This window comes from Diceros bicornis, chromosome 4 (assembly GCF_020826845.1).
Source record: "Diceros bicornis minor isolate mBicDic1 chromosome 4, mDicBic1.mat.cur, whole genome shotgun sequence".
Lineage (NCBI taxonomy): Eukaryota > Metazoa > Chordata > Mammalia > Perissodactyla > Rhinocerotidae > Diceros > Diceros bicornis.
Window position 1 is genome coordinate 33,991,222 of NC_080743.1, and position 17,191 is coordinate 34,008,412.

Below are 17,191 nucleotides of genomic sequence, written 5' to 3' on the forward strand. Positions count from 1 at the left end.
CATGTGCTCTTATTTTCTCCTACTTTCTTCAGACATCTCGTGGGGAATTTGACTCCAGTGAGTTTGAAGTTAGGAGACGTTATCAAGATTTCCTTTGGTTGAAAGGAAAACTTGAAGAAGCACACCCCACTCTGATTATTCCAGTAAGTTTACATTTTTTTTCATGGAATATCTACCATTTTGTCTTGTGAATTGTTAGAATGCCTATAACCTAATTTCAGACCTTTTAATTCAGTGTAGTTCATTTATCTTAGAAACATTTGTTCTTAAACTTTTCAATCTATGTACAGATTTGTTTTGTAAAACTATGGTCATATGTTAAGATTTTGCAGTTTTGGGTTCCACCATTGTGAATTTTGGAAAATTATTTTTATAAGAAGCGATCACATGTTCAAATAGTCTTCTGAAAAAGAAAAGTGTAGAATTCCTTGTAATCCTGTGCCACATAATGCTCAGATACCTTTTTAAAATTTTTTGCCTCAGCCATTGCCAGAAAAGTTTATAGTGAAAGGAATGGTTGAACGCTTTAATGACGACTTCATCGAGACACGCAGAAAGGCACTGCAAAAATTTTTGAACCGAATTGCTGATCATCCAACTTTAACATTTAATGAAGACTTCAAAGTTTTTCTTACTGCACAAACTTGGGTAAATAAATTTGATTTATACTCATATAATCTTTTAGTATCTATGTGTATAGTAGGTGTACACTTCCTCTTGTCTACCTTTATAAATCAGGCAGCAGTGTCTCTGAATTAAGAGGAATTTTTAATCACTAGAGAGATATTCTTCACATTTAACCTTGTGTCACATCTACGTATAACCATTACAGAAATCTTGTGTCTTCCTCACATATCCATACTCATATTTCTTTTGGTAGTTGAATTTTTTTTTTTAATGTCAGGGTACTCCATGCATATATAGCCAATACTACACATATACAAATATATTTCTTTTATTGACACTGTTTTGAGTAATAATGGGTCAAGGCTTTTCAAGTTAGGATAAAAGTCTTTATTAAATGAATAGATGGATAGATGGATGGATGGATGGATGGATGGATGGATGGATGGATGAATCATACAATTTCCTTACTTTCCCTTCAATTACCTGATGGCGGGGGGTCTGATTTCTAATACAGAAACTTTATATGTTCTTCTTCTTTTTTCTTTTCTTCTCTGAAGATATAACTCACCAAGAAAGCTAATGGATAGGACAAACTGTCAGTATTAAACAACTGCTGACTGATGTTGAGTTTTATATCTCTCAGTTGATAGAAGCTAAAAAGTGATAGAAGCTAAAAAGTGGTTCATCTCAGTCTTGACAGATAGTCCTGCATCTGGAAGCCCTTTGTGACTTATGTGAAATGAATTTGTGGCCTGCCTCCAGAACCTTAGAAGCTGTTAGAAACATTCTCTACAGTCAACAGTTGCAGTACCAGCTTGCCAGTTGTGACTTGTGCTCTCTCTGATAATGTTTTCTCTATCAAATGATGCTGTAGCACTGCTGGATAGATGTCCTGCCTGGTCAAGGATGGCATGTGCTATTTGTGTGCAAAATCACACTGACTTGGAAGTAAACTAGTTTACTTTCTATATATTATTTTATGTAAGACCTTCATGGAGGAAGATCTGGAGAAAGATAATATGTTATTTAATATTTGGGCAAATAATATAATATTTTTATCTGTGGATCTGGTAGTCAGCATTATTATTTATAGAGTTTTTTTCTTGTGTGTTACTCTTCAGCTTTTATTTGATCCCAAACCTATGTTTCAACAGGTGCTACAACCATCATCGGAATCCCTTGCCCTCCTTCTTGATGTTCTTTTTTAGTATGCCATACTTCTGAAGGGATACCTTTGTGTAGTGTATCCTTTTATAGAATTTCTTCCACTTTGCAAGTGTGTAGCTGTCCCTTCTAGGTTAACTATGAAACAGCTAGTTACGTGTTTTATTAAAAATCTTTCTCTACAGCCAGCCAGCCAGTGGAGGTGTTGTCACAGTTTACCCACTTCAGTTGGTTGAAGAGCTATGATCAGGGAGTATCTATTCACGAACTATCCTAGTGACTTGAAGAAGACACAGCGGGTTAGTGCTTAGCATTGAGGTCTCTGGAATAGACTGCCAGGGCTCCCATCCTTGTCCACTGTTTAATTGCTCTGGGACCTTGAGCAAGCCCCTTAACCTTCCTGTGCCTCTATTTTCTTCTGTAAAATGGAAATAATAATAGGACCTGCCTCATAAAGTTATTGTGAGTTATGTATATAAAAATGCGAGTCTGGTGCCTGGAACATATTAAGCCCTCAATAAACATTAGCTATTATTATGACTAAAGAATTAATGAAATTTTCCAATTTTTGGGGGGGAGTAGATTAGACCCTGAGAAACCTTCTCTCAATCATTTTTCCATTAAATTCTTGTTATAAAATATAGACTGCATCTCATACCATCCTCTTATCTTCTCCAGTATTTCCTTAAGCATGATTCCCTCTCTTAAACCTTGTTCTTTCCAAGATCTGTGCTGTGAGGCAGCATGTACACATGTTATATGAGTACCTCGAAAAGGAATGTTATCAAGGAGACTGAGACTAGAGGGAGAACTGTACCCTAATAGAACTCATCTGCTTCACACTAACATGACAAAAAATATGTATATGAAATATTTTTATTATCTTTATCTTATTCTTCTAACTAGGTTTCATTTTTTGTTGTTGGGTCTTGGAACATTGTTGTTTGCTTCACCACAATTATTTCATTTTTTTTGTTTCTAGGAACTCTCCTCTCACAAGAAGCAAGGGCCTGGATTACTCAGCAGGATGGGGCAGACAGTCAGAGCTGTTGCATTGTCAATGAGAGGAGTTAAAAGCCGCCCAGAGGAGTTCATGGAAATGAATAACTTTATTGAAATGTTTAGCCAGAAAATAAATTTGATAGATAAAATATCTCAGAGAATTTACAAGGAAGAAAGGGGTATGTAGAATCACTGAAATGTGATTTCAATTATTCAATTTCTGATGGATCTTCACATTTGCTGGTATAGAAAGACAACGTTAAGTTAGCATTTCTTTTTGGTTCTTTCTTAGAATTTCCATCTCTCTTCAGTGCTCACCTGTTCTCACATGCTGTTTACTTTAGCTGTTCCAGCCCTTAGCATATTAATCATAGTTGTTTTAAATTCCTGGTCTAATTCCAACATCCCTGTCATGTCTGGTTCTAATATTTAAATTGTGTTTTTTATCTTTTGGTATGCCTTGTAATTTTTTTTTGATTGCCAGACATGATGTACTGGGTAAAAGGAACTGCTGTAAATAGGCCTTTAGCAACGTGGTGGTGAGGTGTTGGGAGGGGAAGCGTTCTGTAGTCCTATGAATAGGTGTCAGTCTTCTAGTGAGCCTATGCCTCTGGACTGCGAACTTCACAAAAATTTTTGTTTTTTTCTTCCCCCTTCGTTGGAACAGGATGGCCAGAGTGGGTTGGGGTTGGGTATTCCCTTCCTCCGGGTCAGTTAGGCTCTGATAATACCCTTAGCAGTTTATGCTCTGGTTAACTAGTTTCCCCTAAGGGCAGGCCTTGTTAAAAATAGAGTGTCTGGCTGTTTCAAAATAGTTCATTTTTCCTTCCACCTGCGAGAAGCAGGAATCGTTTTATCTATATATTTCACTGTGGGAACCTGGTCAAGCTCTTGGGAGTGAATCTCACAATAATGGGGGGTCCCCCGTGACTGGTTCCCCCTGGAGTTTTGAACTTTCAGTGTTGTCCACACTGAGCCTCCAGCAATTTGTCAGTTGTAGTTCCACTCTCCCCACCCTGACGCTGGTTCCAGAGGTGGTTTCTGCTCTTGTGTCTCTGCTCCAGTAAGCCACGATCCCTTGTATTTCCCTGTCAGTCTTTCCAGTCTTGGGGGCAGTGGTGTGTCCTGTGTCCTTCCTTCTCTTACAGATCCAAGGAAAGTGATTGATTTTTCAGTCCGTTCAGCATTTTACTTGCTGTTAGGACTGAGTGGCGACTTCTAAACTCCTTACGTGACGAATCGCCAACGTTAAGTTAGACTTTCAGCTTTAGAGTGTGGCTTATGCCCAGATATATTGTGAAAATTTCTGATTCCTAAATGATTTTGAAGGTAGTCATGGCCAGTCCTCGTGTGCGTTAATCAATCACTAGCCGTTCTTGTTCCTGTTTATAAAGATAGTGGTAAAGTAAGCCCTGAGCTTAAGATTTTGGATGTAGTTGTATGAAGTTGGTCTCAAATGTTCAACATGGACCGTAGCTTAAAATCAAAGAAGTGATATTTCAGAAAATAGGGTTTCCACATTTTCTAGTAATATTTGCAGGGACAAGTACCCTATATTAGGCCTGTCCAAGCATGCCAGTGAGATTTATATATTGGAAAATAGGTCCCTTTTTCCTATTTTTCTCTTACCATTTGCTTGTCATATTTTCTATTTTTTTTTTAATTTATAAGTTAGATTCCGTTCCATGATTTTTTTCTAATTTCATGATGACTTTTTGCTGATTTTCTAATTGCATTTACCTACATTAAAAATAGATGACTAAGTCAGAAAATACATTTCCTAATGTAAGTTGGTTTTAGAGATGAACTACTTAAAGTCCCTATGTCGATGGCTTATTTTTTTGTTATCTGTGTCCCCCATTAAACTGTAAGTTCCATTAGGACAAAAAGGGAAAAGTTTTGTTTTATTTCTAGTATCTTGATAGTGCCTAACACATAGTAGGTGCTCAATTAAAATCTGTTCAATGATTAAAAAAATCAATGAATGAACATAAGATTTGGTGGTAGGAAAATTTGCTTTATCAAGAATTGATTGGTTATTAAAAGAGATTTTGAAAAAATTCTTACAGCTGAATGTGTGTTGTCCTTTCTCTGTCTTCCTTTTCCATGCATTGATACTAGATGAGGTCATTGTGGTGACTGAATATAGTTTAATAATTTGTTTTAAGTCTTCTTGGGTGCCCTTGTAGTGACCATTTGTCATTATTTTTATCTCACGAAGCTAATTGTTTTTAACTAAGTTCTGTGATTCCAATTCTGTTTAGTAGATTCTTGATGCATAGTTAAGTGGGATAGCAAATCAAAGAGGCCCCTGGAAACTCTTGACACTTAAGAGTTTTATAAATCATCAGTATGCTTTATGTTTATTTGCTGGTGGAAGAGAATAAAGTTTTAAAATCTTTGATATGGTCTAATGTTTGTGAAATGCTGTGAAGGAAAACTGGATTTTGTGATAGACTTTGTAAATTTGAGCTCTCATTTTCAGGGAGTGAATGCCACTGGCTCAAGCTTGAGGGATTTCTTGGTCTTTAGAATGTGAAGCCCACTTGTCAAGATTCCATTCAAAATGATAGAATGTTTTCTTTTGTAGCTTTGGGAGTCTTATATAGGGAATTTCATTCATATGCAAATCATGAAGAATTTGGTGATCATAACTAGTGGTTTCTCTCTTTTTTTTTTAATTCCGTTTTTTCTTTGACTTTGTTTTATTTTGTCTTCTCCAGTTTATTTGGCAAATACGTATTGACCACATGTTGTGCTGCTTGTCTGTGATGCAGATTGAAGGAGAAATAGGATGGTACCTGTCCTGGAGCTCAATAGTCTAGTCGGGGAAATAGATATATGAACAGACAAAAGACAGTGCACCTCATTAAGTGTTTGCATATAAATGTGATTTGAGTGCTATGTAAGCACAGTTTAGAATTTTAGGGAAGCTCTCTATATAAAAATAAATATTGCACAGGTTTAATGACACATATTGGTATATATACAAATTGAGAAAAGAAATAAAGAAGAACATTTTCTTCTCTAGAAATATTAGTTTAGTGTGGCCATTATTTAAGATAAAAAATAGGCATAGATCAGGAAGGTGTAATTTGGAAGGGCTCTAGGGATCATTGAACCTAATAGCTTCATTAGGTGACGACTAATATTTCCTTTGTTTTTAATTTATTAAAATCTTTTTCAGTTTACTTGATCATGCAAACTTTTGACATTTTAATAGTTTAATTTGGAGCAATGTCACATATTTCAGCTAATCCTAGTGAGTAGTAAGATGATTAAATATAGAGAATGTCATCATATTTATATGGTTATTAGACCAAAAAATGCTCACTGCTTGTACATTCTCTACCATAAAAAGCTATCTATCATTAAAAGTTAATAGAATGAAAGCAAAAATGTAGAGTGTTCAGATTTTAAAATGCAATCCTAATTTTTGAATAAATGGCTTATCAAGCATCTAGTAGTCTTTTGTTGCTCATTCATTCTTTCATTGATATGAAAATATTTATTGAACACATTATGTATCAGGCTTTGAGATAAAAAAATAATAAGACTCAGCCCCTGTTTTAAGGAGCATATGGCCTTGGAGTATGTGAGTTATGCAAGCAATTATAATAGAGTGAGATAATAAAAATATAAAACTATGTTAGGCTTTAATAGAAGTATAAATTATAATAGGCTCATTGAGAACAAAACGTCTAAGAATCCTTTAGAACAGAATCAGAAGAGATTTATTTGTGCTAGGATTTAAAGGAGTAGAAGTAGTTTTGTCGGATGATAGACATGGTAGAGGGCAAGGGGCAAAGGGATATGTGCAGTGTTTGAGTTAGGAGAAATCATGAGAGATTCATGAAAGAGCAGTTATTTTGGCTTTAATTAAAATGTCTTTTGGAGAGAATCTGAAGAGTTGGACCTGGAGAGGCAAGATAGGGACTGATCATAAAGGACTTTCTAATTCAGCTAAGAAGCTTCAATGTTTCTATACTGTGACAAAAATTGAAAGAAGGAGAATAGTTAGAAGTGCCTTGTAGTAGTGTAGGTAGAAATGCTGATGACACTGGAAATGAGGACAGATAGATAGGTAGGTAGGTAGATAGGTAAGTGGATGGATGGATGAATTGGTGGGTAGAAAGAAAGAAACAAAGGGAGGGAGGGAGGGAGGAAGGAAAGAAGGCAGGAAGGAAGATAAAGATGAAGAAATATTGGAATTAGGGATTGGCTTTATGCACGTATGAGTCTAGGATGACCCCCAGATTTTTTGCTTTGATCGCTGGAAGCAATTACCATTAAGTAGGATATGTAGTCAGGAGAAGGGAAGAAAGAAGACAAGTTATGTTTAGATCATGTTGCTTATGAGACACTCGGGTATAGTCTGTTTGGTAGGCAGAAGTCCATGATAGATATGGTGATCATATAATTTATCTTCCAAGCCAGGACACTTTTGAGAATGAAAAAGGACGCTATTATTGACTACACCTGGGCAATAGTCATTCAAGGACTGACCTGAGCAGATTGGGGTGACCAGTCAATTTAGTGAAAGATGATATCCATTTTCTTAGGTGTATGTATAAGAACATGTGCACGATGAGAAGAATAATGTCCTTTCTTACTGTCTATAATATGAGGATATTGAACACTTCTATAAATTTAAGAACTTAATTTTTTTTTAGAATATTTTGAGGAAATGAAAGAATATGGCCCAGTTCATATTCTGTGGTCGGCGACAGAAGAAGATCTGGTTGATACTCTAAAAGGTGTTGCCAGCTGCATTGACAGATGCTGTAAGGCCACTGAAAAACGGATGTCTGGACTCTCAGAGGCTCTGCTTCCTGTCGTACATGAGTATGTGCTTTACAGTGAAATGTTAATGGTAAGAACACCTAATTATACTTTCACCTTGGTCCCTGACCTGATTATAAGCTTTATAAAGGCAGTTCCTATTTCTGTTTTTTCACCACTTTTCCTATCTTAGCAGGATGCTTTGCATGTAGATGCTCAATAAACATTTGTTCACTGCGTGAATGAGTTGATGAGTGGAAGCATACATTAATAAAAGACAGAACTATTCAACAGCAACAACAATTTATGAGGTTATATATAGATGTGATGCATCCTCAGTCAAGATTTACATAGGGAATATTATTAGTTCTTCCAACCTTTTAAAATTTTACTTTAAAAATTTTTAGCATTTTAGAAATTTCTTTTCATGAAAGAGTTGCTTTCCCACGTCTAGGTACATTTGATTTAGCAGTATATTTAGTATCATTATGTAGAAAGTGCTTGAGTGGGATCTTGATGTTTGTTCTGCCTTCTGGAGGCTTCTAAAAAGAAATCCTTCAAATTAAAATGTTTTTCTTTCACTGTTTGAAAAGGCTTTTATTCCTTTTATATCAAAGTTTTGCATTTAACTCCCTCAGTTCAAGTTAAAGTTTCCAGATATTTGGAATTGAGCAATGCTGTCTGCAAAGCTACTGTTTTTCATCCAGTATTACCATTTGCTCACAACCCCTTGCACAAACTGATACCCTCAGGTTTCTGGTGTGTTAGAGTGGCGGTGGGGGAAGGAGTCAGCTTGCATTCAGTTATAGCCCATTTCTTCTGCCATTTGTAATTGGAACCATGTCTGGTTTCTCTTTTCATGTTCTCTTTTTTTTTTTTTAATTTTGCTTCTGTCTTGGTAAGAAAAACTCTTTTATGTTAGATCTGCCTCTTTCACGTTTATCATGTTTAGGTTTTTCTTTCACAGAGTCATTAAATATTTTGTGGATATTTCAAGTTTCTGCTGTTACTTGACTTTATTGGGGTCCTCCTATAAACAAACCCTTCTTGTTTCCCACAGCCCTCGGATGTTTCACTGCTGAGGATTCTCCTTGTCTCCATCAATTCCCTTGGCTACATTCCGTTGTTTTACGTCATTATTGATCTCCCCCTTGTGTGGCTGTTCAAGAGATCTGATTTGTATCATTAAAAATAGTATATTCTTTTCCTTTAATTAGATATGTTTTGCTCTTTATTATGTCAAGATGGAAATGATGCAGTTTAAATCATGTGTCATTAAGGGTGTGGAAAAAATTATAATAGCAACCAGAAAGAATGATTTTATAGGTCCTCATTTGATTGTATTATTTTGTAGACTCCGACCATATAATTAGTAGCATTTATATTGCAGTTCTGGGTCTGTTTTATATTGGAATATTTTCTTCAGTGTGAGCTAAAATAATGAAAAATACATGCCTTGAGAAAAATGATTAAATTTGTGTAATTTTTACTAGTTGTCTTCTGAAGCAGCCTTTTACTTAAAATATTTCTACCTATATGAGACACTGTACTTCGTATTTATAGGAACAGACCTTAAATAAATGGGACTAAATTTAGTATGTGTCATGGGTTAGAGGAAGGAAGAGGTTCCTGACATTAATGGCAATTAAACATTGAAGTAAATATAAAAGAGTTTGTGATAATTAGTTGAATTTTCTATTGATTCTTTTGAAAATAGGAGAAATGTTAATCTCTTTTGAATGTTTTAAGAGTGATTCCACCAGGCGTAACACTAGACTGAGTAGTTTTCAGGATGCTTTTTATTTTTAATGCTCAGTTCTCACCCAAATACTATAGAGCCATCTTTTCTGGCCTCCCTTTAATTGATTTGTGACTAGGTTTTTCTCTCGCTCTGGAAACCCCCAAAAGACCTGTACCTCATTAAGGCCTCTCTCTTGTGTGTCCTGCACTTCTTCTCTCCGTAGTTGAATTGTTTGCTTACCCAGAGTTAGTTTTATTTTTTCCTTAATCTGTTTAGGCCCCTTATGTTCATTATAACAATTTCATTATTTAATTAATACTGTGAAAACCAGGGAAAGATGAGCACAAATGAAAAGAGCCCTTGTGTCTACGAACCCTAAGTGGAATGTCTTGGAAGAAAAGTGAGTTGCCGAGGGAAAGACCATTGTGAGAGACTGGCAAGCATTATAAAAGATGTAGATGAATTCTGCACTCAGATTCCTTCACAAGGGTGTTTTAAGTTTAAAGACACTGAAACATGAAATAATAGTTATTCAAGAAAACAGGATGGAAAGTCACAAAGAAGCTATGATTTCTCCTCAAAAGCTAGGTTAATTGATTAATATTTATATATTTTAAGCTAAAATAAAATCTTAAGATGTGAATGCAGACTTCAGTTTTCTGATTCCCCACTGTAACTGACTGTTTGATTAATGCCTCTGGAGTCGGATAAGAGGGCTGCCACTGTAGATATTTTCATGTGAGTGGCCCATGACCTCCCAACTGCAACCAGTTTACAGTATAAGGTGTATTTTCAGTCCTCCCACTGATTTTTTGGTTTGATTATTTGTTTTGTTCTTTGCTCTTTTTGAAGAAGTGTACGTGCCTAGAATGTTCCATCAAAAGTTGTACATAAAATACTTAAAACAGTAAGATATCCATTAGGAAAACTAATAAAAAATTTTAGAAAAAATTTCTTAAATTCATGCTCTCAGTTTAGCTTTTAGAAATTAATTTTTTTTAAAGCCATTATATCCCCAAATGACTGATGGCTTGAGGAAGAGATGCTATTTACATTCTGAAATGTGTATTTTTGTTATACAAAGTTCATTAAAACTATAAGTACCTATTCATCCTTGTGTTTTGATATGAAGGGTGTTATGAAAAGAAGAGACCAAATACAAGCAGAACTGGATTCCAAAGTTGAAGCTTTGACCTCTAAAAAGGCAGATACTGATCTGGTAAGTTTTTAAGTTTCTTGATATAATCATATAGAATTCATTGTCTAAAATTTTTATTAGCAGTGTAGAGCTCCATTACATGCTTGTTTTTAAGCATTCAGCAAATGGTACTAAAATTTCTTCCAAAAATTTGTTAGACATTGAGTTCCCAGAGAGTCTTCAAGCTCAACAGTGATGCTTTTCTGTCTTATATTGTCTCTAACGATGAGTAAAGTATGAACTTAATTCTTTTAAAGTAGAGTGTTAGAAAAAGATATGGAAAGTACCTAGTGTTGTTCCTGAAAGTTAGTAAGTGCTCATTAAATAAATCTACTTTTTGCTACTTTTATAAGATATGTATACAAAATAAGTTGATGTTTCTTTACACTTTTTTCTAGTTACTGTAAAAATCTTTACAAAGGAAGTATCTTTGTTTTCAAGTTTAATCCTTTCCTTAAAATACCTTTTTATGGAAATTTGAAAAGATAAAAAGAGATCCAATAATATAATGAACTCATATACCCATCACTGGGCTTCATTAATTCCCAACGTTTTGCCCAACTTTTTTCATTTCTCTCCTCCCGTCCTTTTTTTTGAAGTGTTCTGAAGCAAATTTCGGACATTATATTATCACCCACGATATTTTAGTATTTATATTATATTGTCTTTGCATGTTTTCAGAGTAATACTATCAGATCAGAATTATTATTCTCATTTTAAAATTGAGGAGGAGCCTTGGAAGGTGGAATAACTTGCCCAAGTTTCTATAGTTCTTGAAACAGAGGTAGGATTGGAGGTGATGGTATCACTGGCCTCCCTCAGACCATGCTGCCTCTCAGAGAGCAGATATAAAAGTGGGAAAAATTGATTATTACTTTGGTAAACTTCTATTGAGTTCTCCATGAAAGAGGCTTTGTTAATCTTTTTTTAGTTTAAGGATTTAGATTAGTATTGAGTACAATATTGAGTGCACTTATGCCAGGTGAGTGGGGCAGTCCTTGAAACCCCTCCTGTTAATCTGTAGTATTACAGCCTCCCATCCCAGCCTGTCTTGGGGCACAGCCTCCCTTCACTGTACTTTAATTTCCTCCCTAGCTTTAATCATTTTCTAACACAAGATAGGATTTCCTTATTGGTTTTCTTTCTATTATCTTTCTTTCTGTCTCTCTCTGTCCATAATCTAAGCACCTTAAGGCAGGAATTTTTCATTTGTTCCCTGAAGTGTTCTTAGCCCCTAGATCAGTGCCTGGTACATGGTAGATACTCAATAAATATTTAGTGAATGAGAGAATGAAAATTGCAGTGACTGCTCTGGTTCATAAAAACATATTGAAGGCTTGAAGCAAGAAGTCTCTACGAAAATCAGACTTTGTGCAAAACATTGAGACTTCACTAAAAAATGGCTATGAATTATCCTTATCTTTCTTGACTATGTTTATTTTTCAAACTCAAGTTCATTCCCCTGAATGGAATGTGAGTGGGGAGTGGTAGGCTGCTGTGGACAGCGTAGGAGAATGGAATCTGTGAGAGAGAGTAACAGAAAATGTAGAACCAGTGAACTAAGGCTTGAGGAGAAAATCATCTTTGCTTTTACCTCAAGACAAGGAGAAAAAAAGAGGAAACCCAAGATTAACCTTTTCCTTACAATAAGGAATATATATATATGTATATATATAAAAACATTAATATATTAATAATTATATATAAAGATATAAAATATAAATATATATATTTTTAATTTAAAGAGTCAGCCAAAAGGAACAAAAAAGAGTGGGCACATGTACAGAAATTGTAATTGAATCTTTTGAACTATAGAATTTTTCTATTTGTTAAATAGTTTTGAAAGATATTGAAATTAGTGATTAGATAAAATTTTGCCCTTGATGAAATACTAGAAAAAGTAGAGTATTTTAAAGTTTCAGGAGAATAGTAAAATGGCTTAGAAACCAAGCATCTGTTCAGAATGGTTTATATACATATTTTAAATTGAAAGGAAGAGTAGTTGGGATTACTCCAACCACAAAAACACAGGAAAAAATAGCTTGGGCCCAAAAATGCCTAGGCTTTCCCAACTCAACTAAAAAAACACATTTTTTTTTTTCATTTGACTTGCAAATATTTTGTCTTTTGCTCTATAAAAATTTCCTTGATATCTCATTATAACCTAATGATCCATCTGTATTTATGATTTCACTTTTTTGCATGTCTTGTCCACTTTAAAGTATGTTTTACCTGCTTAGCTGCTAAGTTGTAAGATGGAGAAATTTGAAACTTTAATTATCTACATTATCTTATGTAAGATACTTTTAACTAATTAGGATTTGAAGCAGACACATTTAGAGACATTGCAGGTATCTTTTTGTTATCCATCAAAACAGATCCTTCCTAAAATGTATAAGGACTAAATTTGTGAATGGTACTATTTACTTTTTCAAGCGGTTTGTTTACAGACCTCACTTCCAAATCCCTATGTGTTATGATGGTATCTTTAGGAGAAACCTTTCAGGGTTACTCTCAAAGTGAACCTGCCATGATTGGTTACAGAACAACCGAAGGGAAGTTGCTTAGAAATATGCAGGCGAGGGTCACCATGGAAACACGCCCTTGTGAGGTCCTTCTAAGGAGCCTTCCTTTGCAGTCACCATGGCGACCCTGGCAGAGCACTGCATATAGCAATCTAGCCTGGTTGTTTACCATGGCAACTCAAGCAGGGCCACTTTGGAGATAACCCTGGGGCCATTTCTATGGAGACCTGCTGGGGCTGCCTTCCGAGGCTCCATCAAAGTCACCTTTGGGTGGGATGCTGTATGCAAACCCAGCAAAGCAACTCGTAATGAAAAAGTCAGTGAAATGAAGCTTTACCAAGAAGGGCAAAGACTAGGGGAGTTATAATTATTGGATAGAAATATGGCAGTCATGTAACATTCCAGTGGTCATGTTGGACATATCAGGCGACCTTTATGTCTTCGTGGCATGCAAATACAAGGCTCTGGTCTTTTACCTTGCCTGTAACTTTGTATATGCTGTAAATTGGCAATAATAGCATTATTGTTACTTTTTCTCGTCACACAAATTTGCCCACAAAAATTTTCCTGCAAACTAAAATAGTGTTTTAGAGTGAATGCCTTGATTTATTACCTGGGTAGTTGTAAAGTGGCTGCTGCTTACAGTTTGTGGTTTGTAGTTCTTATCTCACAATAAAACTAATGGTTTAAAAATGACCTAAACTCTGTAAAGACTTTCAGAATACTCTTTTGAAGATCAGTTCAGCTGTTCATTTAGAGTTTTGTCATTTAGGCTTTGGAATTAGGTAGACTTAGGATCCAATCCTAGCTCATCTGCTTATCAAGTCTGTGACCTAGGGCATGTTTCCTGACTTCTTTTAGTCTCGTTTTATCATGTATAATGTGGGGAAATTATTAGTACCTTTCTAATAGGCTTATTTAAGGATTAAATGATACAATGCAAGTAAGTTATTTGGATCATAGTAAGCACTTAGTAGTTGGTTTTTTGTTGTTAGTGCTGTTGAGTGGATTCCGACTCCTACCCACCCTGTGTACAGCAGAGCAGAACCCTGCCTGGTCTTTTTGCCTCATCCTCTCATCTTTTAGCGCTAATAACAGACAGTACTCCACTGCTATTCATGGGGTTTTCATGGCCAGTTTTTCAGAAGTGTGTGGCCAGGTCCTTCTTCCTAGTCTGTCTTAGTCTGGAAGTTCCACTGAAACCTGTCCACCACGGGTGACTCTGAGGGTATTTGAAATACTAGTGGCGTAGCTTTCAGCATCACAGCAGCACAAAGCCACCACGGTATGACAGCCGATAGACGGGTGGTGTGGTTCACTGACTGGGAAATGGTTCCCAGTGGTTCCCTCCCCGGGCTGCAGCAGGAGAGCACCGAATCTTAACCACTAGACCACTAGGGCTGGCTCAGTAGTTGTTAGCTGCTGGCATTTTGATGACTTTTTAGAAGTAATATTTGAGACTGGTCCTATAAAGTGACTAAGGAATTGTTCCCTGAAGAGCAGGGAGGATATTTCTTGTAGAGTGGATATTATGAAAAGTAGTAAAAGCTGAAAAAGCATGCTAAACTGAGGAAACTAGGCTGATGTATAGAGAGCAGGGTACAGTGGAGATGAGGGAGTGTGGTGTAAAGGTGAGACACAATCAGATGGGAAGGGAGCCTTGTAATTTGTCAGGGTGAGGAATATGGACTTTATCTTATGAGCAGTGTGGAACCAGTGAGAGCTTGAACTGAAGACGTGGTGATGGGGTTGCAGAGGGAAGTAAATTTGAGAGAAATGTAGGTGGAAGAAAGAATCTATAGCACTTAAAAAATGAGGGGCAACCAGTTAAGAATCAAGTTGTTAGTGGCTCTTAACCTTTCTAGCTTATAAGGAAGGAAAATAGTGGCTCTATAAACTGACCTATCGCATATAAAAGGAAGAAGAAAATTGGAGATGTGTAACTTTATGTCAGGGTAAGATGACATTGAAGGTAAAAGTATTCAACAAAAACCTTTCAACAAATGTTGCTGAGTACCTACCATCTGAGAGACGCTATTCCAAGCACTAGGGAGACAGCGGTCAAGAAAACAGGCCCTCATGAGGCTTACATTCTAGTGGATAGAGACAAGAAGAAATAAATAATTAATTAAAATTTATAGTATATTGTCCTATAGGGATAAGTGTGGAGAAGAGGGAGTGTTGGGGAGCAGTGCAATTTAAAATAAGGAGCGGGGAATGTCTTACCAAGAAGGCGATTAAGTAAAACCTGAAAGAGGTGAGGTCTTGAGCCACATGAATACCTGGAAGAAGAGCGTTTCAGGCAGAGGGGACAGTGAGTACTCCATGGAAGTATGCCTGCACGTTTCAGGAAAAGCAAGGAGAGCAGTGTTGCTGGAATGGAATGAGCAAGCTGAGTTGTGGGAAATGAGTTCAGAAGTAACCAGGGGTCAGATCATGTAGGGCCTTTTAAGGTTTGGTCTCAGTGAGATACGAAAAGAACAGTTGAACAGGGGAGTAATACGATCTGACTTAAGTTATGAAATGATTACTGTGCTTGGGAAAGACCAAAGGTGATGTATAGGGGTTGTGTGCGTGGGATGGGAGAACACCAGAGCTGAAGACTAGCTCTTACAATCCCGCTGAGACAAAATAGCTTGGACCAGGGAGGAAGTGGTGTGAAGTGGTCAGATTCTGAGTATATTTTGAAGGTAGAGCTGTTTGCTATTTGGTGGCTGTAGATTATGAACAGACAAGGATGATACCAAGGTTTTTGGACTGAGCAACTAGAAGGTGAGAGTTGGCATTACGTGAGACAGGAAAGACTTTGGAAAGAACAGATTTAATGAGGAAGATAAAGATATCAAATTTGGGCATATAAAGTTGATGTGCCTCTCAGATACCCAAGTGGAGATGTTATAAAAATCCAGAGGCCAGGGGAGAGATCTAGCAGGAGATATGTATTTGGGAGTTGTTAGCAGATAGATAGTATTTAAAGCCATGACATTTGTTGAGGTCACTAAAGGATGAGAAAAAAGAGGTCCCAGGACTTAATAGGACTGAGCCTTGGCATATTTCAATATTAAAAATCAGAGAAGGAATGGCTGGTGAGGAGAATTTGGAAAGGGAATTTATATAGCTTTGGCTGATGGTAGATAATTGGACCAATAAGCTGAACTAAACAGATTTATTTAGGGTCATTCAACTTTTTAATCATTTCTCCATTTATGAGGCAGTTATAAAAACAACTTGATATAGAATAATTAGAATAAGTGTAGATAAAATATTTCAGGAGAAATTGAGTTGTATTATGTGCTGCAATAAAGAAGATGTTCAATGAAATAGATATTGTTGAGTCAAAGCAAGAGAATTTCAGACTGTAGAGATAAAAGTATACCAATAACTGGTATTATGAGGAAAACTCAGATATTTGGAGGAACTTGTGGTTTTTGCAGTTTAGTGATAAGTGTTCAGAGTCAGAGCTTCTGTTTGAAAATGCTTATTCACTTCACTGCTTAACTGTAAGATAAATAAGGTTCATCTGTAGTGCTAAATAATGCTGCATTTCCACTTTATTTTTATTTTTATTTTTGAATGGATGATTTATAATTTTCTACTGAAAGCAGCATTCGAATATAAATGAATATGAATACATTTGACATTTAGCAATATGTGCATAGAATCTGAGAGTTGGATCTAGATATAATGCCATAGCTGTTTAGCAGTATATTTATGTGAGCAAAAAAAAAAAATGCATTTTCATAAGATCATTAGAGTCTGGATTTGCATATAGCCACAGTCAGTAGATACAAACAGATACTAAATTTATTCAAGCTGGTCCTTGTTCTCTATGACTTACTATTTTTGAACCAGTATTTTACTCTCATCCTCAAATAGGGGTTATTAATCTTCAAATGTTCTTGATAATATACTAAATACTGCACAGGGCAAGATTGCCTTCTCTCTAAGCTTTAAAGAAATGATAATATTCACGTAGCTTTTTTGGTGTTGGAGGGTAGAGGTTGCCTCTACCTTTTCTCAGATACATGTCTCACCTGTCTCCCCTGACCTTTTTACAAATTTATTCCTTTCTATATGCTTCATTTCCTAATATATATTTTCTTCTCTCTGCTTCTTTTTTATCTGTTTGCTTCTACGTGTATATCTCTCTGA

The 17,191-nt window shown here is 36.0% G+C and overlaps 1 protein-coding gene across 4 annotated transcripts in view; it reads left to right on the plus strand.

Moving 5' to 3' along the window:
- The window catches only part of SNX7 (sorting nexin 7), a 102,404-nt gene that overhangs the window by 28,712 nt on the left and 56,501 nt on the right, over positions 1–17,191 (plus strand). For all 4 annotated transcript variants that reach the window (XM_058538607.1, XM_058538606.1, XM_058538608.1 and 1 more), the window contains exons 3-7: positions 33–143; positions 484–648; positions 2,774–2,972; positions 7,467–7,666; positions 10,449–10,535. In XM_058538607.1, the coding sequence (XP_058394590.1) occupies positions 33–143; positions 484–648; positions 2,774–2,972; positions 7,467–7,666; positions 10,449–10,535 (762 nt within the window). The remainder of the gene's footprint in view (positions 1–32; positions 144–483; positions 649–2,773; positions 2,973–7,466; positions 7,667–10,448; positions 10,536–17,191) is intronic.